This window comes from Barbatula barbatula (assembly GCF_947034865.1).
Source record: "Barbatula barbatula genome assembly, chromosome: 5".
Lineage (NCBI taxonomy): Eukaryota > Metazoa > Chordata > Actinopteri > Cypriniformes > Nemacheilidae > Barbatula > Barbatula barbatula.
Genome location: NC_136769.1, coordinates 11,820,009 through 11,846,155, shown reverse-complemented (window position 1 = coordinate 11,846,155; position 26,147 = coordinate 11,820,009). Strand labels below are relative to the sequence as shown.

The 26,147-nt window shown below is 39.2% G+C and overlaps 2 protein-coding genes across 4 annotated transcripts in view; both read left to right on the top strand.

Annotated features, from left to right (window-relative positions):
• syt3 (synaptotagmin III) overlaps positions 1–2,872 on the top strand; it is a 29,130-nt gene extending 26,258 nt beyond the window's left edge. The window contains exon 13 of the mRNA XM_079456700.1: positions 26–2,872. The gene's annotated coding sequence lies outside the window, so the exon portion shown is untranslated. The remainder of the gene's footprint in view (positions 1–25) is intronic.
• A 4,097-nt stretch (positions 2,873–6,969) lies between these two features.
• med25 (mediator complex subunit 25) lies at positions 6,970–25,833 on the top strand. 3 transcript variants are annotated; one of them, XM_079457151.1, is made up of 20 exons: positions 6,986–7,167; positions 7,614–7,754; positions 7,907–7,952; positions 8,059–8,183; positions 8,353–8,451; positions 8,545–8,665; positions 9,006–9,165; positions 9,321–9,451; positions 11,295–11,370; positions 11,470–11,696; positions 11,771–11,857; positions 14,239–14,324; positions 14,426–14,483; positions 16,197–16,304; positions 17,081–17,254; positions 17,490–17,591; positions 17,770–17,841; positions 24,857–25,009; positions 25,105–25,204; positions 25,301–25,833. In XM_079457151.1, the coding sequence occupies exons 2-20, from the start codon at positions 7,618–7,620 to the stop codon at positions 25,405–25,407; spliced, it is 2,169 nt and encodes a 722-aa protein (XP_079313277.1). In that variant the 5' UTR covers positions 6,986–7,167; positions 7,614–7,617; the 3' UTR covers positions 25,408–25,833. The 3 variants fall into 3 exon arrangements, with proteins under 3 accessions (XP_079313279.1, XP_079313277.1, XP_079313278.1); XM_079457153.1 differs by lacking the exon at positions 17,770–17,841 and having other exon boundaries at positions 6,970–7,167; XM_079457152.1 differs by lacking the exon at positions 17,770–17,841 and having other exon boundaries at positions 14,242–14,324.
• Positions 25,834–26,147: the final 314 nt, after the last annotated feature.

Genomic DNA, 26,147 nt, shown 5'->3' with positions numbered 1-26,147 from the left:
GTCTTTTTCTTTATCTCACCCTCAGGTCAGCATTATCTTTTTAGCAACAGAAATACATTTTTTCTTTTCACCTGTGAATAATTGTTCATCAAGACAAAACCAGAAAAGAGAGACTGTGCTTATGTTAGTGCTTTTCCTCCCTGCAAACCCAACACAATATAAAGAGATCCACCTAAACCTGGAACACACACACACACACACACACACACACAGACAGACAACACAACCATACAAACACTTGGAATCATAATAAAACTCTGGCATGGATGGTATTGCTTCAGGAATGATGTTAACGTCAAATTATGTAACGATTTATTCAGGGGAAATATGATGAACATTCCCACTTTAAAAATAGATGATCTTTATTTAGTTATTTAAAACTGAGCCTAAAACATTTTAATTACTTAAAAAAAAGAATCAGGCAAGAAACCTGATCAATTCTGGACCACGAATGTGTGTGTGTATGAGTGCATGTTTGTGTGAGAGAGTTTGTACGGGTGTCTGTGCGTAGCTATAAAACAAATAATCTATACAAAGTGTTTTCAGTCGGACAAGTATTTGGAGTGGTCTTCTCTGCCAATGCAGAACACTAGCAACTGTTTCCCATATCTCTGGAGAGGACTACTTTATTACTGTACCCATCTGGAGAAGGAGGACTAAGGACGGACGCATTGGCCAATCACGTTGTGCAGTGTTGAAATGTGTCCCTCTGCCTTTAGCATTTTAATCACCTTCTGCTTGGAGCTCATTAAGATCAGCAATTCATTTTATTTAGTTTATTTACCATTGTTGTTCTACCAGATAAGAAAGGAACAGTTGGTGGGTTTGCAAATATGATTCCCCAGCCCGGACGCACTGGCAAGTTGAATTCCTTTGCGGACTCTTCCATGGAGCTAACATTGATTTCAAATATTGCCAGAGGACCCTATCTAGGATGGACCTTGGATTTACGTGCACGTCCTGGGAAAGATTTGACCATAGTATTTTATTTTTATACCACGGCAGGATTTTTTTTTGAGTTCTCTCATTTCAAAAGAGGAAGCGCGTGCTCTACATGACCCCTCTGCCAGGAGGACCGCTTCGGAAAGACTCCTCCCCGTGTACCTAAGTGTTTGTGGGAGTATTCTTTTGTGTCGATATGCGTTTGCTCGTCGGTTCGTGTGTGCGTGCATATGCCCGTGTGTCGTATATGTCACTGTGACCCCGTGTTTGCCACCAACGTCTCGCATCCCCTTGCCCCGTCCTTTCTCCTGCACAGAGTTTTTGTTTTGAACAATCAAAATGTGTCTCCTGTCCTGTGTCTTAGATGAACTATTTCCTGTTGCACTAGGTAGGGACAGGGTGTATTTCTCAGATGCGGTCGTAGAATGTGCTGTTGATCTGTCTCTGTTGTTTCCCTAACACTGAGTGTCCCTAGCCTGATCTGTGTTCTCGTGTTGGGTGTTCTTATTTCCTTTTTTTGGTAAATGTGCTATGTGTGTAAGAGGGGACAAACCTATGGTGGCCAGGAAATAAATGTCGGATGTTTTTAATTGTCTTTAAAAGAAAAAAAGACTCTTCATCTCTTTCGGCTGAGCATTTCTTGCGAACAGAGATAAAGAGGGAGACTTGTAGTCTTATCTCATTTTAGTGCCACGGGGGTCCCGACACGACTTTTGTTTGACTTTGTTTACATCTCGCATTCCAAACATCTCTGTACAGTCCTTGTATATCAGAATAGGCGCTTCTTATATATCGACCAAGAAACAGCTACATTTATCAATTCACGTACCATTGATATCCAGGTTCACTGCAGCTATTAATATCGCAGTACAGCCACTGCCAATGCTATTGCACATACCCCTCGATGGAGGAATACTAAATTACCAATCACAAACAACCATGAAATGTATATCAGTATAATTATTTTCCACGCCAGCCCCTGAGCTCATATTTTCACCATTTCTATTATTAATCACACATCGGGCCAAGCCGTCAAGCTATCGAGCTTGTGCACACACACACATACACGCTGGTGTGTGCGCAGTCTTTAGTCCGTTATCATATATCAGCTCTTGTTGTTTTCTAAGAGCCCATTGATTCCGTCATACACGTAGATGTGGTATCGACCCACAGCCCCATCCAGCTCCTGTCTGCAGCCCTGTGTCTGAGGACAACACACTTCTGCTGCCTTAGATCTTACACTGTGGAGGCACGTTCTCTGTAGAGTGACCTTTGAACCCCTCTGTCAGCTTCCGCACTCACCTCTCATTTTTACGATACGTCCGTCTTTCATTCCATTTCTCTTTCTCTTTTTTGCAGCCTCGGTCTGTACTTTCTGTACGTTTGTCTCCCCTCTTTCCTTTGTCTCTCTGTGTCAGTGCAATTCTGAATGATCCCGAGGAAATGTGTTTGCATGCTTATATTAACATGGATGATGTCAACTTGATGCAATGATAATTTAATAAGTGATGCTCAACACAAAATTTGACAATGAACTTGATACTAACAGTACTAATGACAAACATGTTGACCTGTTCAATATCATTGAAACACTGACGATCAGTGATGTTGTTAATATTGTATATCCTCTTTGAAATGGTATTACAGTTTCTGGGTATATTTTTGTTTGTATGTTGGTTTGTTTGCTTTTTTAGTTTTCTTCGAAAGGTTTACTTTTTTATATGTTCAGATTAAGCTGAGAGCAAGATGAAAATGAAACGCAGTCAGGGCGAGAACATTTCAGCTGAAAAAAAAATAAAAATTAAAACAATATTGAAAAAAGCAAAAAAATTAAAAAATCCCCCAAAAAACTGTTAGGAGGATGATAATGTGAATGATTAAGATGATTCTAAGGCTGGAGCAATGATGGCTGAAATAAAACATATGTATGAAAATCATTACCATGTGTTTGCGTGATACAACTACGTATTTGTCTGTTCATGTGAAGCACTGTTGATAAGGTGTGGATCATCTTGACATTCCTTGTACCTCTTTCTTTTTGAGTTTTACTCCCTTTTCACATTCCACTGTGCATTATGCTGTGCGTTAGTTAGTTACTCTCATAAAGTGTTTAGTCACTGTGAATCCACTTTATATAAATGCAGCATTTCATTCCTCATGTTCAAGGTTCTGTTTGTGTTTCTCTGTTTTTTTCCCTGTGCACGCAAACACATACTTTAAGGGATAGTTCACCCAAGAATGAAAATTCTGTCTTCATTTACCAACCCTTAGATTGTTCCAAACCCGTGTAAATGTATTTGTTCTGCTAAACACAAGTGAAGATATTTGGAAGAATGTCAGTAACCAAACAGATCTCATCCCCCATTGACACCCATACTATTTATTTTCCCCACTATGGCTGTAACTGATGGGGGATGATGCACATGTTTGGTTACCAACATTCTTCCAAATATCTTCCTTTGTGTTTGGCACCAAAGAGAAATTTATAGTGAGTAAATGATGACAGAATTTTCATTTTTTGGTGAACTTTCCCTTAAGATCCTATCTATAAATTTAGCCTGACCCACTTCTCAGACCTCAGACCTTTCTCCACATCAGTGGAGAACATCCGCTCAAAAGTCAATGCTTGTTTCATCTGCCTCCATCTTGCCTGCTCTCCGAGTCTTCTCATCTGTGTTCATGTGAGTCTAATGCACCGTTCATAGAAGCCACAGAATATCTGTAGTCAGCACTCTCTTCCAACCCTCCACACTGACACACACAGATAAAGGAAGAGAGACAGAGGTGAAGGGAATTACCGTGTGTCGACTACAAATCCGAGAAAAGCAGGGGGAACGTTCTTGAAAGAGACCAGCATGGCGAGAATTTTGAAAGAAGCATAAACGGGATTAAGAGAAAAATACATCTAAAGGAATAGCAGAACAATAGAAAAGAAAACTAGTTGGGTAAATTGGAATTAGTTGTGCGGGTGGATTGTGCGGGTGTGTAAGGACAAGATAGCATAGAAGGAGAGAGAAACAGAAAGGGGATGAGGATTTGTCCGTTCACAGGCAAACTGAGACGTACACCTGCGGCGGCCCACACTACCAGAGACGCTTCTGAGGTGAAGACACGCCAGTTAGCACGACTACCCGTTCCCCAATACACACACTTACACAGAAAGGTGGGGGTCGGGGGAGCCGCAGTCTCCATGGCAACGTTCCCACAGTGCAAAAAAAATCATTTAGTCAGAAAGATATTTCACCAGGCTCAGTGAGCTGAGAGAGATGGGAAAGAGAAGGAGAGAGGGGGTGATCAGAAGGGAGAGACTTGAGAAGGCATGCTATGGAGATGTTTTTCTCACGTTGGGAAAAAAATGATGGAGTAAAATTATTAGCGTGGTGCAATTATCATTACCACTAATAGCCATGAATGGCGAATGCTAGGTTCATTTTCACAGCCGGAGAAAACATCCATTGTGAGATGCTGTTCATTTCGGCACTGACAGCGGGGAACATTTTAAAATATTTATTAGTCTTAAAGGCTTCATTATCCCACACATCAGAGCGATGCAAATGTTTATGTAAACTGTCTCGTGTTCGGTTGTGCATGAAGTGTATCGCCTGGTTTTCTTCACCTGTGCCTGCAGCACTCCTTTCTTTATTATAAAAGGTATCTCTGAGTCTATGTTGCTGTAGTCCCAGTGACCCAGTGGTAGTGGTGGTATGGATATTGGCGTGTATGCCCGGGTTGCCTGTTGAGAGTTCCAGATGGCTTCTGTCTCCCAGCAGAGAGGACCTGTAAGGCTGCCTGTTTTAGTCAGAGCCACCTGGAGCACACCTCTCTTGAGAATAATGTCGGACGTCCAAAAACAAGTCATAACATCCTGTTGGAATGTCAAATAAGCGGACCGCTTAAATGCCCAGGGTGCTGCACAAGAGCTGAAGTTATAAAGCTCAGACAGGCTATATTTAAAATTTAAAGACACTTAAGAGAGGTAATTTTTCAAACGACTTGCAATGTCACTTATATGCTAATATATTTCCTCATTTAGGCCAGTTCACACTGAATTTCTGTGTATTACACAAGAAGAATTTACATTTCAAACTAAGTTTTAGGAGGCATGGACCACCTCATTCACTATATTTGACAGTTTTTTGGAACAGCATAAAATAATAAATTTGGCTATTAAAATGTTTTTGTGAACTTATAACTTTATTATAAACATATTTTTCACACCATGTGAGAAGATCCGCAAAATAAATTGAGATCACTCCAGTAGTGCCTGTATTTAGCATTTCTGCGTGTAGTTTTCTTTGCAGTTTTCGCAAACATTGCATCTTATCAGTGTGTCCCATTTTAATTTCTTGCTAAATAATATTTTTGTTTGGAATTTGGGAGAAAGTAAATAGTAAATGCAGGATTTCTTTTATAATTTAGGAGTGATCTCAACTATACAGTACTGTATGTTGGCTCCTGCAAATATGTTAACAAGACAAGGTGACTGTAAATCATAATCACAAATCGAAAATCTTTTATGAAACATGCAATACAAAATAATGAGAAATCACTGAAATATCTAATATAATAGCTTGTGACTTCCAATGAGTGGAGAAGTAGAATCCAGAGAGGACCATATTCTTACTCGAAAAACTCAGATTTTGATTTAATATGATATGCTGAAATGCTTTTAAAACCTTATGTATAAATTGTATCTAGTCTCACATTAGGCTATGTATTTGCGTCTTAATATAGTGTAAGAATATCATTATATGGTTTAATTCCATATAAGCCTTCTCTCTGGCTTCTCTCCTAAAACCGTCTCTCCTTATCTGTCCACCCCACACCACAAAGCTCAACAGAATCAGCTTCCAAAATTGTGTGGCCACACAAAGGAAAACTCCCTGGAGGTCAATGTGGGAAAAAGAGCACAGGGCATGCCTTTTTGCAAAAGCCCATGTCTAGACCAAACAAGTGTTTATTCATTCTGCACAATCTCAAAAGAGGTTTCCTAAACGATTGAGCAAAACGTACAGAAATGAGCGTTATTCGTATGGGAGATCTTATATTTGATAAACCTGATGTTCAGTGGAGCGCTCTGACGGTGTCGTGGTCGCCACTGGAGAATGTGGTTTCTATTGTTGGAGAAAGAGAGAAGATCAGAGCTCGCGGGTTGGATCGCTCGGGGCCGTCTGAGTAATTATGCACATTCTTGCGGTAAAGAGCAACGAGGACAGGAAACAGGTTGCACGCCGACCTAGAAACACCATTCTTCTTCTTCAGTGACTTACCTGTCTCCCTCTTTAAGCTTGTCGGTGAAGTACAGACCATTTTGTTTTGTAGTAAAAGTAGGCCTACTGTTTTGCCACAATTTGTACTATATTAGCTATAGCCTACTTTTACTACAAATATCATGGTTATCCTATGGTTGCCGTGTTAAGACCATAGTAGATTTGGGTAGGCTACTACTTGTTTTACATTTAGTAACATTTACATTTAGTGATTTTGCAGCAAAAGAAAAAGGAAAGGGATGTGACCATCTTTTTGTCAATTTTTGAACTCCAGTAAACAGGATGTAGAAATGTGACAGTAATGTATCAAGTCAACGCACAATTTGATGAATTATTTTGCCCAATAACATTACATTATTATAACAAACATTATTATAGCATATAGTGATAGTTTTCAAGCGCTCGTAAATTATTATGCGGATGCTTGACTTTAGTGACATCTGCTGTTTACTTAGTTGATTGTTCTTTTAAGAAATCATTTAATGACCACAGTGACAGTACGACTACGGGTAATAGTAATAATACCAGATAATAATACTAACCTACTGCTAAATACGAGAAAAGACAAGTCAACGCGTCCGACTACTGTATCTTCATAATACACATTTAAAATAGTTTAACCTTAATAAGCATATATTTCATTTCCGTGTCCAACGTCAAACAATAAAGGAGATGCTTGGTAATAAGAGAAATAGACTAGGTTGGTTTGAAATTGACGTTTTGAGAATAAAATCGATTATTCATGACTCGATTCGCCAGCCCGGTCCATTTTCACAATGTGAGACCAGAGCGTAGTGTCGACTGCCGAGCGATGTTTGTCGTCAATACGGTTTGCTTTAACGTTTAGGTGAAGCCTTCAAAGTGCTTTGAAGGCGACGGGTTTAATATCACCGAGTTTAAGGACTGCATCAGTCCGTTTTATTTCCGTCAAAGGGTGGTCTAATAAAAGGCGCAGGTAAGAGACACGAGCTAAATTAGCATTTGATGATAACAGCTAACGTTAACTAACATGCTAGGATTGGCGTTCACAGGCGCAAATTGCTCTATGCACACATTCTGTTTATATGTGAATTTACAGTTAAAACATATAAAACTTTCACGAAGAATATCTTAAACCTAAGTGTTTGGTCTCAGGTTATACATAATTAATCATTGGATTGGATGTAATTTTTATAATCACGTAAGGTCACTTTAACATCATTTTATTAAAGTTTTGCTGGCAGTTCACTGGATATTGAGATACGCATGCGTGATACAATAACTATAAATGGTTAACTATTTATTTTAAAGTTAATACAATTCAGAGGACAAGTCCACAACAAAGAATCCATATCACCCTCTGTTTTATATTTTCAATGAATGTACATTATTATATTGATCTGCTGTCTGCTTTGGTTCTAGACCCATGGTGACCCATATGGACCCCACGTCTAAGTCTGGATTAAATCAGGTGTCAGATGTGGTTTTTGTCATAGAGGGAACTGCAAATCTTGGTCCATATTTTGAATCGCTTCGAAATAATTACATACTACCAACTATAGAGTAAGAGTCATCACATTCAGACAGTTTATATACATTTACATTTCGTTGCACTGTACTTGTATGTGTGTAATGACAATAAATTGAATCAAATCAATTTATATACAAATAATAATATATGGCATTCTATACAAACCTGCTTTGTGTGATGACAGGTATTTTAATGGAGGACCACCCGCTGAAACAGATTTTGGAGGAGATGTAAGTTCGATGTTGTCGTACGTTTATACCTCTTTCACTTTACTTCTGTCACCTCAGATATGCCTTCCGATGATGTTGCATATGATCAGTCTTTTTCCTTTATTAGTATGGCGGTACACAGTATGGACTGGTGGTCTTCAACACAGTGGATTGTGCCCCAGAGTCTTACGTTCAGTGCCACGCTCCAACCAGCTCTGCGTTTGAGTTTGTCTCCTGGATTGACAGCATTCAGTATGGGCTTCATATGTTTCAACACATTTGCTATATGTCACCTGCAGTGTAGATAACTAGCCACTCTATCAGACATCAGGTCCCTTACAGGAGGTTTTAATTCTTAGATGACTGACAGATAAGCCTATATGCGAGGAACTCCAGGTTTACACAGATGTGTTTTGCACAGGTTCATGGGAGGCGGAGCAGAAAGCTGCAGTCTCATAGCCGAGGGCCTTTCCGTGGCTCTTCAGCTTTTTGATGACTTCAAAAAGATGAGAGAGCAAATGTAAGTACAATGTTTCTCATAATTTAGTACTTAAATGAAATTCTAAGGCAGCTATTGACAATGACATAAATGATCTCTCCGCTCTTTATCCAGCGGTCAGACTCACAAGGTTTGTGTATTGCTGTGTAATTCTCCTCCCTACTTACTACCGGCTGTGGAGAGCGTCAGCTACACCGGATGCACTGCAGACAGCCTGGTCCAGATCATACGTGACGTGAGTCTGCACTGATCTACTTCCATTTAATCAGTACTTTATTCTGGCCATGTTTCTGAACTGACGTATTTTTGCAATGTGCTGTATGATAATAATTCAGGTGTACCAATATTGATTTCAACAATTATTTATTTAATTATTGAATCAGGGGCAATAGACACATATTTGTACTGAATGCAAAGGTCGTCATTTAATAACACAAAATAACACAAATTCCTAGTTTTCATCTTTCTAATACAGTATTTTTAATATTTCCAATAGTTTAAGATAGACATTAGAACTTTGTTCTGGACTGTTTAAAAGGACATTATATTGATTATGTTTATGCTTTTTGCTGTAGCGGGGGATCCATTTCTCCGTAATTGCTCCACGGAAACTTCCAGCGCTACGATCTCTTTTTGAGCGAGCCTCCTCGATAGCAGGGCCACCAGAATCTGCACATCCGGACTACAGCCAAGATCCCTTTCACATGATTTTAGTTAGGGGCATTGCACTTCCTGGTGAGAAAACCTTTTTTTCCTGATAAAGTCTCTAAACAGTGTTTGGCCGCAGACCTTTGTGTTGCAAAAGGGGGCTTTTGAAAAAATATAATTGTATTTTAATGCATTAGCAGACTTGCTCCACTAATGCTATTTACTCTATGTTGTACATCCAGTTGGTCCTGGAGGAGGTTCTGGAATAGTTTCCCTTAAACCTGTCCCGCCACCCGCATCTCTGACTGTGTCTCAGTCTCTGGTACCTCCAACCCAAGCTACTCCACCAATAAACACATCCCTTCCATATCAGGTACGTCTGTGAACAGAATATGTATTGACGTTGAAGAAATGTAAAGAAAGGTAAATATTTTTTTGGGAGTTCAAGATTATTAAGACAGGTTTGTTCATTAAAAAGTTTATAATAAGTGGTTTAAATTGTAATTTAAAAATGATTGTCTTTCATTTGCTGCTTAAATCAGAGGAATACAATGACATCATGCAATGTTAAATAAAAGTTCTGTAACTGTTATGAGTTTGTTTTGCCTCTCTTTGACCCCTGTGGTAAATTTACCATCAAAGTTTTTTCTTTATGAGTCATAGACAAAAAAGAGCCGCTAATCCGTGGCCACAGTTTTGTCATTTATTCCCTCAATTTAAAAAAATGTACTCTCGGATTAATAAACTGTACCCACGAGTTTCCAATCCGTGCTCTCGGTTTTGTAAATATCAACATATTAAGACAACTTCTAATACAATCTAAAATAAAACGGTATACAATATTCGTTAATATGACATTTTACACTTTGAATCCTTGAATGTTCCTGCAGGTGCTTGTTCCGTCTTAAAACGGAAGCTTTAATTTCACGAGTAGGCTACAGTTTGCAAAACTGCGAAAGCATGTGCAGAAATTATGAATTTGTGGGTACAGATTTCAAAAACTGAGGGGACGGTTTACAAAACCGAGAACACGGACTGGAAACTTGTGGGTACAGTTTATTAATCTGAGAGACGGTTTTGTAAACTGGGGGGAACAGTTTTAGAATCTGTGGCCATGGATTTACAAGTCTTGTTTTTTTTCTCTGACGAGTAACCAGGCGGGCTCCATACATTATTGCCTATTGTTGCAAAGCCGCAAAAAGGAAAGTCATGGTGGGTCATCTGTTTTGTGCCAGATTTAATTTGTGAAGAAGCTGTATATAATTATACCTAATAATTTATTTCTGACAAAATAATCCAAATTCAGTTTTATTATGTTATTACAGTGACCTTTGGTAGGTAGAATGTTACCTTTTCTATATCATTGTTATTTATCGATAAGAGTAATTAGGATAATTTTAGTCTGTAAACTACATAATTGGAGGCTCGTAATTGGTTATTTTCAGTATAGAGGGCTTTTTGAAAGCTATAGTTCAACCAAAAATGAAAGTTCTGTCAGTATTTACTCACCCACGGGTCATTTCAAACCTGTAAGACTTTCTTTCGCAGAACACAAAAGAGGATATTTAGAAAAATGTTGGTAACCGGCACCCATTGATTTGCTTTGTTTTTGTGTCAATAGAAGTGAATGGGTGCTGGCGCCGTTCCGTTACCAACTCTCTTCAAAATATCTTTTTTTGTGCTTTGGAGAGGAAGGTTATACAGGTTTGAAATGAGGGGGGGGGGGGGAGAGGGTGAGTAAATGATGACAGAATTTTCATTTCTGGATGAACTGCGATTTATCAGTAGATCTAGTAACATTTACATTTAGTCATTTGGCAGACGCCTTTATACAAATGGACTTTGAGGGTTCAGGGAGAGATAAGCAATATGTCATAAAGGAGCAATAATACAATAGGTGCTTATACAAAGTTACTAGTTTCAACAAAAGCCAGACCACTACCTGTTGAGAGAGGGTTAGTGTTTTTTTTTTCTTCTCATTCATTCAGTATTCACAGAAGAGATGGTTTTTCAGTAGTTTTTTTTATGTTGTGAGAGATGTGGTTGACCAGACTGAGTAAGGAAGAATGTTCCACCAGGAAGGAGTTCTGAGGCAATTCATTTGTGTTGTGTTGTGGCTTTGTTTTTAAATGAGCCTGTACAATAATGATGAGACCTCATGACTGTTGTCCTTTGTCGCACACACACACAAACATTTTTATTATCTCTGCCCATAGAGTAACCCCTCTCTAAGCGCGGCCCATAATGCAGCACAGATGGCTCTAGTTGCCAGTCAGCAGCAGAAGATTCGATGTGGGTCAAGTTGTCTTCTTGGATCATCTTTTACAGTTATTTCCCATTTTAAATGCCATTTGTTAACGTGTTTCTCTTTTGGGTTGTTGGATTTTGCAGTCCCACAAATAGCAAACCCTCCCTTCAGTCAGTCTGCAGAAGGTAAACCCAGTCTGTCTACAGTAACAACAGTGTCACCTCCAGTGCTAACACAGCAACAAGTTCCACCTCAGCAGCAACCACAAGTTCAACCCCCGGGCCCGCCCGCACCCATACAACAGCCACCTCAGGCCCCTCAGCCGCAGCCCACCAATCAGCAGACGCCGCCTCCGTCTCAGCCTGGCATGGTCAGATTTGATAATACTACATTTTATTTAGACGTTACTTTCATCACTCAAAAATTGAATTTTTTTTTGTTTAGCCTGCTTTACCTGCACCTCAAGCTGGAGCGCAGCAGGGTGTTGCCAACAAAATTGTGGCATGGAGTGGAGTTCTAGAATGGCAAGAGGTGAGAAACTTATACTGATGTTTATACAACAAAGTCTTTGCAGTGCTTAAAGTCCGGGTAAAGACAATTCTGAGAATTGTTTCTAAACGCACTGTAGATGTTAGAAATGTATTGCTGAAATACATTACAAAGACACAGAGGTGTGTAGTACTAAATTATGGAGATAAACCGTTAAACAGTATTTCACCAATTCTCTGTTCAGGATTTTTTGGGTGGGGCTAAAACAGGAGATCAATGATGTAATTGACGCATACATGGCCTGCCCCTATCACTAGAGCGCCTAGCATCAGGCGTCTGCTCAATCACAAGCTCAGGGTTGTAAGCGCTCATGCACACGCTTTCATACTCTCGCTCTGCCCAACTAAACTAATCTTGCGCCAAATAACAAGAAAATGCTAACGCAGATGCGAATGGATGAAGGAGAATTAAGAGAAATGAAGGAGGATCATTGCATATGATCGCGACGTGCTTCAGTGAAGGACGTTTAATTAACTCATTTTGAGATGAGCAAGTGCAGATAATCCACCCTACTTTTTCGCTATCAGCAATCTAAGCATTTACCTTATCAGCTCAAGAGAGAACCACTACAAATAGACAAAGCTGTCCTACCTGTATTCACTCTACAGTCTTCAGGCATTCCTCCAACACCCCGGCTCCTCACCACGAGACCTTTTTCTCCTGCAGGAGCTCTGGGTTCGAGCTAATACCAGGCCCGGAGCCCTCTTTCTGGACAGCAAACCAAATATGCATACCTTTTAACCTGCATTATTATCTTCATAGGCGAACTCAGGAATTATCTATTGATGAATATCGCGCACATTGACTTTGAATTCAAATCCTCCCATAAAACGTATTCACATCATTCACATATAGCCTTCTTGGCTGGGGAAGTTAGTTGAGTGATGCCAGTGGGCGTAGCTTCCAACATTTTTAGAGCAGAGAGAATCCTCCAATATTTTATGATTTATTTGATTTAATTGGAGGTTTTTTCTCCATTCAAATTTGGCTGGGTTGTTAATAACACACTTTTTTGTTGTGTGACAAACTCAGAACAAATATTTTAACGCCACTTAACTCGGATTTTAAAGGGACAGTTCTGCCAAAATACTAATTGTCTCTTCATTTACTTGCCCTCGATGAGCAAATGTTTTTTCTGATGATCACAGACAAAGATATATGGAAGATGCTTGTAACTTGGTGGTCAAAAGTGTCCCAGAACTGTTTGCGTTCCTACATTCTATAAAATATAAAATAAATAAAGAGTTTATAAAGCAATTTTTCCTACTAAAGTACTCAAGAATTGTTTGACCCTGGAATTGTTGAATTCACATATTGAGTTGTGATTTATTTATCAAATATTTAGGTTAGGGGGTTTACAATCGGAAAATGAACAATAGAGATCTCAATCGATCTCTCCAATGTCTTATGCAAACCCCTAAGCCCACTTATCCTAACCTAGCTCTCTAGCCGTGTTAGAACAAACTGATTATCTTGAGAAATCATTGATGTATTTTTAGGTGATTATTTTGACCCAAGGTTGTTGTGTCTGGGGTGTCATTTGCACAGTGTTTAATGGAATCAATGATATTCCTTGATTTCTATTTGATTTATAGAAGAGTGTCAGCGTCTAGATTAATGCTGCTCTATTGACCTCTCCACACTAGCCAGGAGATCATCTCAGGGGACGTCTAAACAACTCCTGTTTACAAATTCTCAAGCACACAGTCACTTACCAATTTTTTTATTTTTGACCATGGGTCAACACAAATGATCAGGAAATAAAAACACAGATACACACACGCTGTGCTAATTATCACCATCTGGTCAATAACATGCCAACAACGTCCGCTTATCAAGCGGGGAGGCTCGCTTCGCTGCCGAGGCCTGTCATAGAGTCACCATCTGGATGATGAGTTCACACGGCTCGCCGCACTCTATTCTCCAACACAAACACTGCCTAGCGCTGCAGCGTGTAAATTAAATCAATAGTAACTCTGTGCAACAGCTCTGTCGATCCGCAGATGAGTCCTGTTTCTGTGATATCATGTCTGTTCAGGAGCTTTCACACAAATCTAGATGAACAGACCTGGTCTGGGTGATCAGCCTTTGAAATTTAGAAGATGGTGGGCAGTGGTCCATTTGTTCGTAGGTTGCGGCGTTGTTATTGATATAAGAATGTTTTAGCTGTCTCGTTGTCAGGGCGATCTCTCATGTTCCTGAAGCTGCACAAGCAGGTTGTATATTTCACCAAGCTTTGAGCCTAATCATCCGTCTCTGCCAACAAGAGTTTTTTACTCCTTATGTTAACCTCTTCATCTTATTCTGTCTTTTTTACCCGCCCCCTCCGTCACCTCTCCTTCTCTCTCCATCAATCACCGCAGAAGCCCAAGGCATCGTCCATGGACTCCAATACCAAACTGACACGCTCTCTGCCCTGCCAGGTCCAAGTTAGTCAAGGGGAGAATCTGTGAGTATGAAACTACAGTACTGGATTGATTTGAATATTGTAGAATATATAGTAGAGCTGCTCAGAGAAGATAGAGTTGCGTTTTGTTTTCTTTGTTGCAGAAACACAGACCAGTGGCCACAGAAACTGATCATGCAGCTCATCCCTCAGCAGCTTTTGGTAAATGTGAACTTTATAATTCTCTATTCCATAATTAGGATTTTTCCGCTTTTAACAAGTGGCTACTGAAGATACAGCCGTGTAAAAATTAAGAGACCATTCCAAATTTTCGTTTAATCTAGATATATTGTAGTCATTCCGGTTCATTGTCTGTTGAATTTCAACAAAATCAAACCTCAGGAGTGACAGTCATCCAACCGCAATGTGAAAGACTGACAGCATGACAAGACACGTGAAAACTGATAAAATCAAGGTTACCACATTAAAATATACGTTTATAAATATTACTGTTGTATCGCTTAAAAACAAAGATGAACTTATCTTTGCAATATTTGAGGTCTGAAAAGGTACAAAGCATCTTTTATTTTATTTTGCCTTGTTTAATTTTATGCAAATAACTGCAAATAGAAACTATTTTTATTTTAAAGGTCCGGTTTTCTGCTAGTCTCATATTAATTTTGAGTAACTATAGAGTAGTACTGTATACTTTGTATCTTGGAAAAGGATTTAGTTTGATCACATTTATAAAAGATTGTTACAGCTGTACAATTATTTCCGAAAACACATGACCTCCTGGGGGTGTGCGGGGGCAGGAACTAAATCATGAGCAGCCAATACAATATATTTTGATTCACTTTGAGTTTGTGTTGTTTACATTATTCACGTTCGCGCCAATTGCCAACAAAACACAGATATATGACTTAATTTCGCTTTCCGCATGCGGTTCATGTCCGGCATCTTTTAGCGTTGGGAACGCTCCATCTATCAGTTTCAAATGATCTGAAAATCCAGCGTTATATCCACCGTTTATAACATCCATCACTAAAATGCTGTGAGCAAACAAACACAGAATCGAGCACAGAATAACTACGTAATAGACCTTTATCACATTTCCTGTATTCGCTTTTTCAGTTAAAACAAATGGCTGAATTTTCTAACCAGCGGTGATACTGCAGCACTCAGCTGTTTTAAAACTGAACATCGTACTCCTTACCTTACTTTCTTTACACAAAATAATTGAGGAAAGAATGGGTGAGATTGATACTGTGAAATGAAGTGCCATTCTTTAAAAATAAGCATTAAAGTGCTGAATTGTTCCTATAAATATATTTCGAATCCAAATGCACATTCTGAATACATTTATTTCCTAACCTACTACAGTCCTGTGTTTTCTTTTACAGGTCATATTTCATTTTAAACAAATATGACTGATAAACACCTTTTATGGGAATTACACATAGTTTTATTATAGTGAGAGTGTGTTATATATTTGTAGTAAAAGCAGGGGTATTTTATAGAGCTTGGTCATTTTTTGTAAGAGCAGTATTGCTTACGTGCGTTGTTAGTCCTTAAAATAGCGTAATGATATTAAACACTTCCTTAATCTAAAAAGAGTAACGTGATGACAGAAAACTAAATTTAATAACAACTTATAATGAATTTCTTTCAAATCTTCTGTAAATGTCTTTTAATTTTCAAAGACATTTAAAGTGTCAGTGGCGATATACAGAACTGCGTTGAGTCTTTGCCAAACGTCATCTATGTTTACCTCTAGAGAGTGAACAGTTATTTCTTCTGAAGTTTTCTCACATTCTTTTGCTGCCTTGCAAGCAATCTATATGTCCTTTGGGAAATGCAAATCTATTTATAATTCTTGCTTGAGTGTTTTTAACCCTCTCACTTTCTCTCCATCTGTCTCTTGTCTTTCAATAGACTACTCTTGGTCCACTGTTCAGGAACTCACGTATGGTGCAGTTTCTCTTCACCAATAAAGATGTGGAGTCTTTGAAGGGGCTGTATCGCATTATGGCCAATGGATTTGTGAGTATACTTACAGCATCAAGAGATGAACCTGGAAGTCCAAGGGCTGTATGTACAGTATATATATATAAACAGTCGTGGTAACCCTAAGAGATTTCCAGGTGGGCATATTGAAATAAATGTTGCTTTTAATGCCTCAGGTTAGTCTAAATCAGTAAAAAAAGGAGTTAAGTATAGTACAAAATAAGCATTTTTTATGTATTTTTCTAATAATCATTAATTGCTGCTTTACATGTAAATAAGTACATGCAATCCTCAGGATCAAACCTGTGACTCGAAGGCTTTGTGCCTTTTCATTTTATTATCTCTTAACCATTATACAAGGATTATTTTTCCATTGCAGACTTCTACAGAGAATATGACGTTTGTACCGACACTTTGTTGCCTCCAGGGGGAGTCCTTTATCTGCTTTTAATGTCTGCAGCTGAAAATAAAAAGATTGTGTTTTACATTTAGCAATGTAAAAAATTGTCTCCCAAAACTAAATTTATAGCAGCAAAGTCAAACCACCAGCACCTCTTATGAAGTAGGAATAAATCTGAAATGAACTTGTACCCTGAAGCTTAGTCCCTTGACACAGACGGACAGATCTGTCAGTAGTGAAACACCATTAACACTGATTAAATTCAGTTTTAGACTCTGTGTCTGAGAAATGGCTGCTTAGTTCATTTTAATCTTGTGCTCAAATACAATCATGTAGGCCCAGGCAGCTCTACAGTCACTTAAGTTTGATGAGTGGATTGGCACATTGCTTTATGTATATTGTGTTTGTGTAGGCTGGCTGTGTACACTTCCCCCACAGTGCGCCGTGTGAGGTGCGGGTGCTGATGCTGCTCTACTCGTCGAGGAAAAGGATCTTCATGGGGCTGATTCCTAATGACCAGAGCGGATTTGTTAACGGCATTCGGCAGGTCATCACCAACCACAAACAAGTGCAGCAGCACCGTTCCGTAAGTCACACATACATACACATTTTTATTCCATTCGCACCTGTTTCACCAATCATTACACATGAAATCACTTCTTATGGGCGGGATTTTGCCACCTGGGTATCAGCATGAGACCATAGACAAAAGAATGAGAAAATGTGCATTCAAGTGAACTCTAACACACAGTAATGTATACACTAATAAAACTGTATTTAAAAGCGTTCTCTTTGTAATTCCACACCTGTCTTGTTCTCAGATGAGCAACGCAGCTCAGATGCAACCCGGACAGGTCCCAACCAATCAGAACTTCCTCAACAGACCGCCAGGTCCCGTCACACATGGCAACGTGCAACAGCAGGTAAACCAGAAGCGCTGCCCCACCCCCTCTTCTCACCTGCCCTGCTCACACTTCCTTTCTCTGGCCCTGTGCACTGACCCTGTTTGTAAGTCTCATCTACTTGAGATGGAATGACATGCATGCTGTTCTAAACCTTCCTCGACTTCTCTTCCTCTCTGCCTTTCTCGTTTTGCTTCAGTCTGTGGTGGTGGGCTTACCCTCCGTCAGTCAAGTCACACTGATGGAGGACCAGCAGAGACAAAACAACATGGTGAGATTGAGAAACATAATTACACGCGCACATGCACACTCACAGAAGACATTTGCATATCCTGCAAGCACGGCTCGGATTCCTGCATTTTCAGTACCAATCATGCGAGCGGCACCACATAAATTTGTGCCAAAAAAAGTGCAAAAGCGTCCTCACCAGTCAAGTCAGACCATTTATAGAAACCGAGGTTGCATATAATGTGTCACTGTATTGATGTCACCAACCATGAGCAGATTAGCGAATGACCGCCCACATTTACATATCAACCTGTTCGGTTTGGAGCATCTTAGCGGGGGAGTTGTTACTCATTTCACATGTGAAGAGGTTAGCCAAACTTAACAGAAGACACTTGCATAACAAAGTAACAACGACCCTGTGGTTTTCCCCTGCTTTAAATTGGACAACGCCTTGGACAGTTCGTTCCTAACTGAGTCTACTCGGGTGGTTCGTTCTTCAGCTTTTTGAAATCTTGCTGAACTTTTATTTGATATGTATATTTTTCTGTCTTGTAGCCCCAGACTAATTAATGTTTTCTATCAATTGATATCATTGTTTTGTCTTCGTAGTTTATTCACACAAAAAAAAGAAGTCTTTATTATTTGATGGAGTGCCTACCTATTTAATGTTACAGCTTGAAAGGAGCGGGACGTAACATCAAATTGGGGGCTCGTCCAAGATGCCACATGTAAAAGTAAAAGTATATATTAAGGTGCACTTTTGTATTTTTTGTGGTGCTTACCAAAAGAAGTATTAAGATAATTGTTGAATGACTTGTAGGATGTTTTTTATTTATCTTGTAACAGTAAGGCTAAGGTTTTCCACTCGGAGTGTGTTTTCTGTAACATTTCCTGTCGCAGTGGTTGATGGGATTTGTATTTTTCAGTTTTCTAGTATGCGTTTCTGTTTGACGGCAATACAAATACAATACGGCAAAACGAATACAATACAAAACGCACACTGTATGGCAGAGCATTTTTCAATATTATATTATTCTGTTATTATTCGAGTGCCAGCATTTCATAACAAGTTTATAATTAGGCTTTAGGCCATCCAAAAACAAGCATACATTATCCTGTGTTATTAGTAGAAAATATGCTATGCGAGTTTGTAAAAAGTACAGAACAACAGGAATTAAGCTCACGCAGAGTGAACGAAAAACGTGTTAATAAGCAGACTGCCCAGAGCACAATAATATAAAGAACATAAACATTTAAGGGAGTATAAGATCATCATATTTATATTTAGCATGTTTTTGAGCAAACGATCCTGTACGCCAGTGGCTGCAGCCGACTTTCTCACTTCTTCATCAGGCAGGTGCTGCAGATGTGTGTTTTAAAAGTCGTTAAGCCATCAAGTTTATTAAGCTCTTCAAATAATTTGAACATTTAATTTGGGGATACAAAATACGGTTAATTATTCAAAATTTTGAACGTGTTGCATGGTCGTTGAAATGGCCAAAAGAGTTTTGGGCGTTATTGTTGCAGTGTGTATTAATAGGCAGAGCACAGGAGGTGTATTCAGCACTAACTAACGAGCAGAGTCGTAAATTTGATGTTGTGAAACCAGCTATTTTGCACACTTATGATCTGGCGCCTGAGGCATATCACCAGAAGTTTAGGAGTCATTTAAACCTGTCAAATGCACTTATATTGAGTTTGCTAGAGAAAAACAGAATCTTTTTGATATGCTGGTGTTCTTCGGTAAAAGTTACAACCGAGGAACAGCTTCGAGAGCTCCTTCTTTTGGAGGAGTTTAAAAATTGTGTTGCAAGAGCTGTTACGATGTATCTAAATGAACACATTGTGACTCAATTGTCAGATACTGCTCTTATCTGATACATTTGTTCTTACTCACCAGAACGTTGCTCATTGAAGAGTGGCCTTCAATGCCTCGTTTAAAAATGAAAAGATTGATGCACATCAGAATGTTGTGTTGGCTCCTTCTTCTGACCATTTCTCAGTAACAAGTTCAAAATGAGAAATGATCCGTTTTTTGTAAGAAGGCAGCACATAAAATCTCAGAGTGTGCTATTCTCAAAAAGAAAGAGAGCGTTGTAAACCTGTTGGTTTAGTTTCTACATCAAGCAAATATGGTAGTCCTGACAAGCAGATAAAACCCAGAGCATCACTGAGATGGAACATGTAGTAAGCACTGCTAACTTTGCCCCTTTTGTTACGGATGGGACTGTTTCTTTGCCTGAGTCTGATGACCGATGTACCTGTCTGTATCCTTGGAGATACTTGGGCTGGGCAGTCATTTTTGATGGAAGGTATCTTTGTCTGGAGATACGACCACCAGAGCTCATGTTTTGGTAAGGGGACTTGAAATGGGATTCATGGAAGTTCCTTTACATCGTATTTGTCTTAATTCCAGTCTTGTGTCTGGAAACGTGGTTGTGGGAGTTTGTGCTATGCTCCCTTTTTCTGGAGTTATGTTTATACTTGGTATCGATTTAGTGTTTGGGAGACGTCAGATGCTAATGTTCCATCTATAAAACTTGAACAGAACCTCTGAGAGTTATCATTTATTTGCTGCCTGTGCAATAACTCAAGCGATGTCTAAGAAAAGGATGCCAGATGAGGGCATACGATTCTTAGTGATACGTTTATGTCTTCTATTAACGCTTCAACTGAGATGGTGTTCCAGAGAATGAGTTACATTCTGTTGATGATTGGGGGGACAAATCTGGTTCCATGTCTGAAACTCCATTTACTTGTGATGAATATGTTGACACTCATTCTCTGCCTCCACTTCAAAGTGTGGCTCGAGACGAGTTAATTAATGCGCAGCCGGCCAACGAATCCCTTCATGAATTGTTTTTTCTTTAGTGGCTGGTGGAGAAGAAAAATCTTCGTCTCTTTGTTATTTTTTTCAAGGTGGATTGTTGTGTAGACAACAGTCTAGGAGTTCTGAGATTTCATTTGATCCTAGGATTCAAATTGTTCTTCCTCTAATTTTTTGACAAGCCGTCCTTCAGTTGTCACATCAGGGTTTTGCCGGTCATTTGGGTATACGGAAGACTTATGATCGAATTTTGAGGAGATTTTATTTGCCTAGAGTCAAAAGAGACATCATCAACTTCATTCAATCTGGTCACACGTGTCAATTGACTGGAAAACCGAACTAAAATGTTCCATTGGCTCCTTTACAGCCTATTGCTGTAGATACTACTCCTTTTCAACACTTGATTGTCGATCGCGTAGCTCCTTTACCACGCTCTAAGGCTGGACATTCTTATTTACTTACTGTAATCTATCAAACTACATGCTATCCTGCGGCGTATCCTTTGAGGGGTCGATTACGACTAAATTAATCCTGAAGGTTCTAATGAGTTTTATGTCTGTTTTTGGCCTTCCGAAAACCATTCAATCAGATCACCAACTTTATATCCAGGCTCAGAGGTTAAACATAACATATTGAATTAGGGATGCTCCGATCCGATATTCGTATCGGGTATCGGCGTCGATACGTAATAAAATTCTAGATCGGGTATCGGTGCAATTTGTCACCGATACCCGATCTGACATAAAATTTGTGCTAGACGATGTAAAAGTTCATGGAGACACCGGCGCTTAAACTCTCTCGTGGGCGGCTGCGCATTGCGCAACGTGCGATATCATACGCTAGCAACGTGTGACATCATACGCTAGCAACGTGCGACATCATACGCTAGCAACGTGCTCTGTACGTAGTGCACGTGAACAAGTGAACATATAGCAGCGAACAGCATGGAGCGAGCCAAAATATCTGTCATTTGGAGTTATTTTACAACAACTACGCCAATAAGTTCCACCGCTTTCATTGTTATGGATGGGCAACCGCTGTCCGTCGTTGCGAATAATGGCTTCAGACTCCTTATAAACCACCTGGAGCCGCAGTACGACACGCCGAAGCGTAAATATTTAACTCTACCTTGAACTGTACCGAAAAGTCTGCAAACACATATCCGAAAAAATTAAAGATGTCAATGCGGTGAGTTTTACAACAGATATCTGGAGCTGCGACGTGTCGCTTTTAAGTTTAACCGCACACTGGTTGGATGAGAATTTTGTGCCACAAAATGCCACGTTAAATGCAACAAACGTGCAGTTTTACTAAGCTAGGAAAGCTAGCGTTTTATTCATCTGTTTCTGTGTTGGATGTTAAATTTTATTTTCACTAAACTTTAGTTTAGTTAAGTGGACTTTGCTTTAGTGACTAAAGCATTAAAAAGATCTGATTCATGTTATTTTGAATATCTAAAGCAGTAAAGCTATTACTTTTTTGCTCAATTTCAGCAGCTTTTTTTTGCGAATTGATTTTTTAATTATTTTTGCACTTTCTTAAAAATTATTAAGAGATTTTGTTTCCATTTATTTATACCCGTTTATCAAGCTAGTGAAGCTGTTGTTATATTCAGCTGCTTAATTTGCACTTTAATTTTGAATGTCTTTTGTCCAAAGATAGTGAACACTTTTGTTTTATTTTTCATTTGTTTTGCACCGGTGCTGGTTTAATAAACTATTTACTAAATTTGTGAATCATTAGTTTGTTATTTTGTTTTACGGGGTCAGGAAATTTATGTTAAGTCGAGCCTGATGTCTTGCACAGCAATGCACATAGTTTATTAAGTAATTGTGCACTTTAAAATTTTTACCTTAGTATCGGATCGGTACTCGGTATCGGCCGATACTGAATCTCAGGTATCGGAATCGGTATCGGAAGCAAAAAAGGTGGATCGGAGCATCCCTATATTGAATGCTTATCATCCTCAGAGGGCTGGAAAGATTCCATCAGATCCTTAAGTCACTTATGAGATCTTATTGAACTTGATTGTGACTGGGAGGATGGCCTACCCTGGATACTTTTAGCTATTTGTGAGATCCACATGAGATTGTTTTGGACTAAGTGAGTAGTTTTCGTTATCGACTGTATGAAGCTAGAGCTGTTGCTTTACGAAAACTAGGTAAGTCTCAGGAAAAGATGCTAGGGTTGTTTGATCGTAAATCCAGACTTTTTATAGTAGGCGATCAAGTGTTGGCTTTGTTGCCTGTGTTAAGTAGTCCTTTCCAGGCTGGGTTTACAGGACCTTACTCTATAGTTAAGTTTTACCCTAATAATAACTACCTGTTAAACACCCCTAACCGTCAACGAAGTGTGTCACATTAAGCCATATGTGACCTTTGTATCGTCTCTGCCTATTGGAGTGTCTACTGACATAATAGAGCTTAATGTTCCAAACGCATATGCAGTGATGGATGGCGATTTGGAGGAAAAGGCTGGTCCTTCTCGAGGTGTGGTTGAAGGGCGCCTCAATAATTCAGAGGTTCTTGAAAATGTAACACTGTATTTGTCTCATTGGGTGAATCAGAGAAGTCTGATATTATTACGTTGGTAAACTCATTCACCTCTCTCTGTTCTGATATTCCGACACAAACTCATGTCATTGATCATGACATTGATGTCGGTACTGCCCAACCTGTGAAACAACATACATATAGAGTAAATCCATTCACGGCAGGAGTGATGGTCGAGGATTTATCTGCGTCTGCACTGTATGATGATATAAACACATAAACTTAATCTCCAGAGTTGCTCTGAGAGTTTATTTTACGAGCATTTTACTGTTTGAGTGAAACTATCTGCAAACACACAAAAACTCGGGCGTCTTCCTGAAGATCCATCAAAATAAAAGTCCCATTAAATTGTTAACCCTTTAAACACTTGGACAAAAAAATACAGTTGTGTACTATAGTATTTGATATTGAAAATTGTAGTGCCCTTGAAGTAAATTGATAAACACTGTATACTATGGAAAAGTTCACATATATATATACTATGTAAAGTTCAAAAACACTAGTATCTAAGAATTTTACTGCAGTTTACTATAGTAATAAATAGTTTATAGGTTTGTTTTAAAGCAGTCACTGAGAGTTGGCCTATAACCAAATTCAGGCAAACTTGACCAATCTAAATCCGAAACAATTATATTGATTATATTATGTTACTATTTAAATTACTTTTTTTGTATGACAAATATACTTGTCCATAGGAACACTACATGAAAATGCTTAATGTCAAGCCCTGCTACAGTAACATACTTTGTATAGTAGTAGTGTACTCTCTTCCCTAGTAGTGGTGCAGTTTCTTGTTTTTTTTTCCCTTGCTGAAATCTCTCGTCGTACTTCTCGTAGCTCTTGTTTTGTTGTTTTGTCACTTAGCTTAATACCCCTAGGCCTAGGCTAATTATTGTTTTCTATCAATTGTTATTATTGTTTCGGATTCCAAGTTTATTCACACAATAAAATAATTTGTAATTATTTGATGATGTGCCTACCTATTTTATGTTACGGCTTGAAATGAGCGGGCCTGTTTAAGGGTCAGAGGGATCGTGATTTTACGATTTTGGCCATGTGCCACCCATTTAAACAGGAAGACCAAATACAGTTCAGGCTTTTGTTTATGCTTGTCGTTTAGGGTGGCTACATCTAAAATCCATAATAGCACAATAACACACTGCCATAGAGAAACGCAAATAATGACACGGCATGATTGTACAAAAATGCAGAAAATATTGGCAGAATTGTGAGTAGATGTAGTCAGAGTCTTTGTCCTAAAATTACCCCATAAATGGTGAAAATTCAAAAGGAGAAAGCAGAATCTACAGTTCCTCTCTTGCATGTTTAGTTTACGTGCTGCAGACTGGCTTAAAAACCCGGAATATTTTCCAATCTGTTTGAATATCAGTCCGTGGGTGTGCTGTCTGCGGCTGAGACTAGAGGGAGGGTGGAAAATGGTCATGTACATTTACTGTTTTTGGTGCAAGAAGCCTTGACTTGTGTTTTTAGTAGACTTCTGGGAAAACAAACACTACAAAATTGCAGAATCTTTCCTCTTTAATGCCATTGGCACTGTTACACTGCTCTCATCTAGGATATAATTCTCTCTATTGTACGAATATGTTTATAATCTTTTTCAGCATTTATTTTTTGTCTTTTGTTGCATTTCACATCACTCTGATTTTGGTTTCCATTAGATGAGAGCGGGCAATCAGCAGCAAACCGTCACTGGTGCCCCACCCAATCAAGTGGCACAAGGTCAAGCCCAGGCTCCCGGCGGCATGCTCCGCCTCCCAAACCCAGGAGCCAATCCCCAACTCCGTAGCCTCCTACTAAGCCAACAACAGCCTGTAAGTGTGTTCGATAAATGGTTTATTAACACAGTGATTTACTTTATAAACAGTTGTTTTTAATTCTCATCGCATCATCTCTCTTTCCTTTACAGCAGGGTGGACTGCAGGGCATGCACCCCATCCAGCAGATGGGTCATCCAGCACCAGGAGGGGGCGCTCAGATGCAGCCCCAGTGGAGGCAGCCTCACCAAGGTACTGTGTTGTTTACAGTGAGGTGGCATTTATGTCATTTTGTAATGTTTCATTTGATTTTTTTTACTAATATTATGAGTTTGTACATTCCCACAGGTCCAATGATGATGTCTACAGGTCCACGAGGTCCAGTCTCACAGAATCCTGGAATGCCACTGGTGTCCAGCGTCATGGAGGATGAAATTCTTATGGACCTTATTTAAGGATGACCTTACTCATTTGCTTCAGAGGTTTCATTACAGAACACATTAAGTCATTTTACGTTTTGTTAGAAGCATAAGGGAAGAAAAGAGGTATTAAGGTGTGATAAAGGAGCTATTTGTTTCATACTCATGTATTCACCAATATTTTTACACACAAACACATTTATCACTGAGTCCTGTGGGCGGGAATGTTATTGTTCATTCAGTCTGTGCGAGTGTAGGGCTGAGTGTTACAAAACCAGGCTCCGTTTCAACACTCTCTAATAATACAACGCCTCATTCAGCCCGATAAAATTAATCGATCAGGTTATTATTGTATTTTTATGAAAGTTTTACTTTCTATAGATTTTACTTTTCTTAATTTGTCTTTCGAAGTCTCTACTATGTTGTTTTATGAAGCTGAAATAAAGTTAATTTTGTCAAGCAATTTTTGTGTAAGGTCTGTATTTGATTCTATAGAGCTCAGAATGGGGACTTGTTTGTTTGTATTTGTGGGTGTTAACCTGGTAGTGGTGTGTTAGCAGCCGGTAAGTGACTGAAATAGGCTGAGTGATGGGTTGCAAAATGCTTCATTCTGCCAAATGGTGTCACAGTGTTAAAATTAACCACTCCAATATGTCATGGAACCATACAGTGGACCCTTGTGCCAAGTAGTTCTACCAGATGGCTGCACTTGGCCGTGCTTTTCTTGGCATAACGTGGAATCGGGCTGACCACGTACACACATTGTACAGTGTGCC

Coding starts and splice junctions, on each gene's coding strand:
- med25 (XM_079457151.1), top strand. CDS start 7,618: ATGGTGACCCATATGGACCCCACGTCTAAGTCTGGATTAAATCAGGTG. Junction 8,452..8,544: donor AAAAAGATGAGAGAGCAAAT/GTAAGTACAATG, acceptor CTCTTTATCCAG/CGGTCAGACTCACAAGGTTT. Junction 14,484..16,196: donor TCATCCCTCAGCAGCTTTTG/GTAAATGTGAAC, acceptor GTCTTTCAATAG/ACTACTCTTGGTCCACTGTT.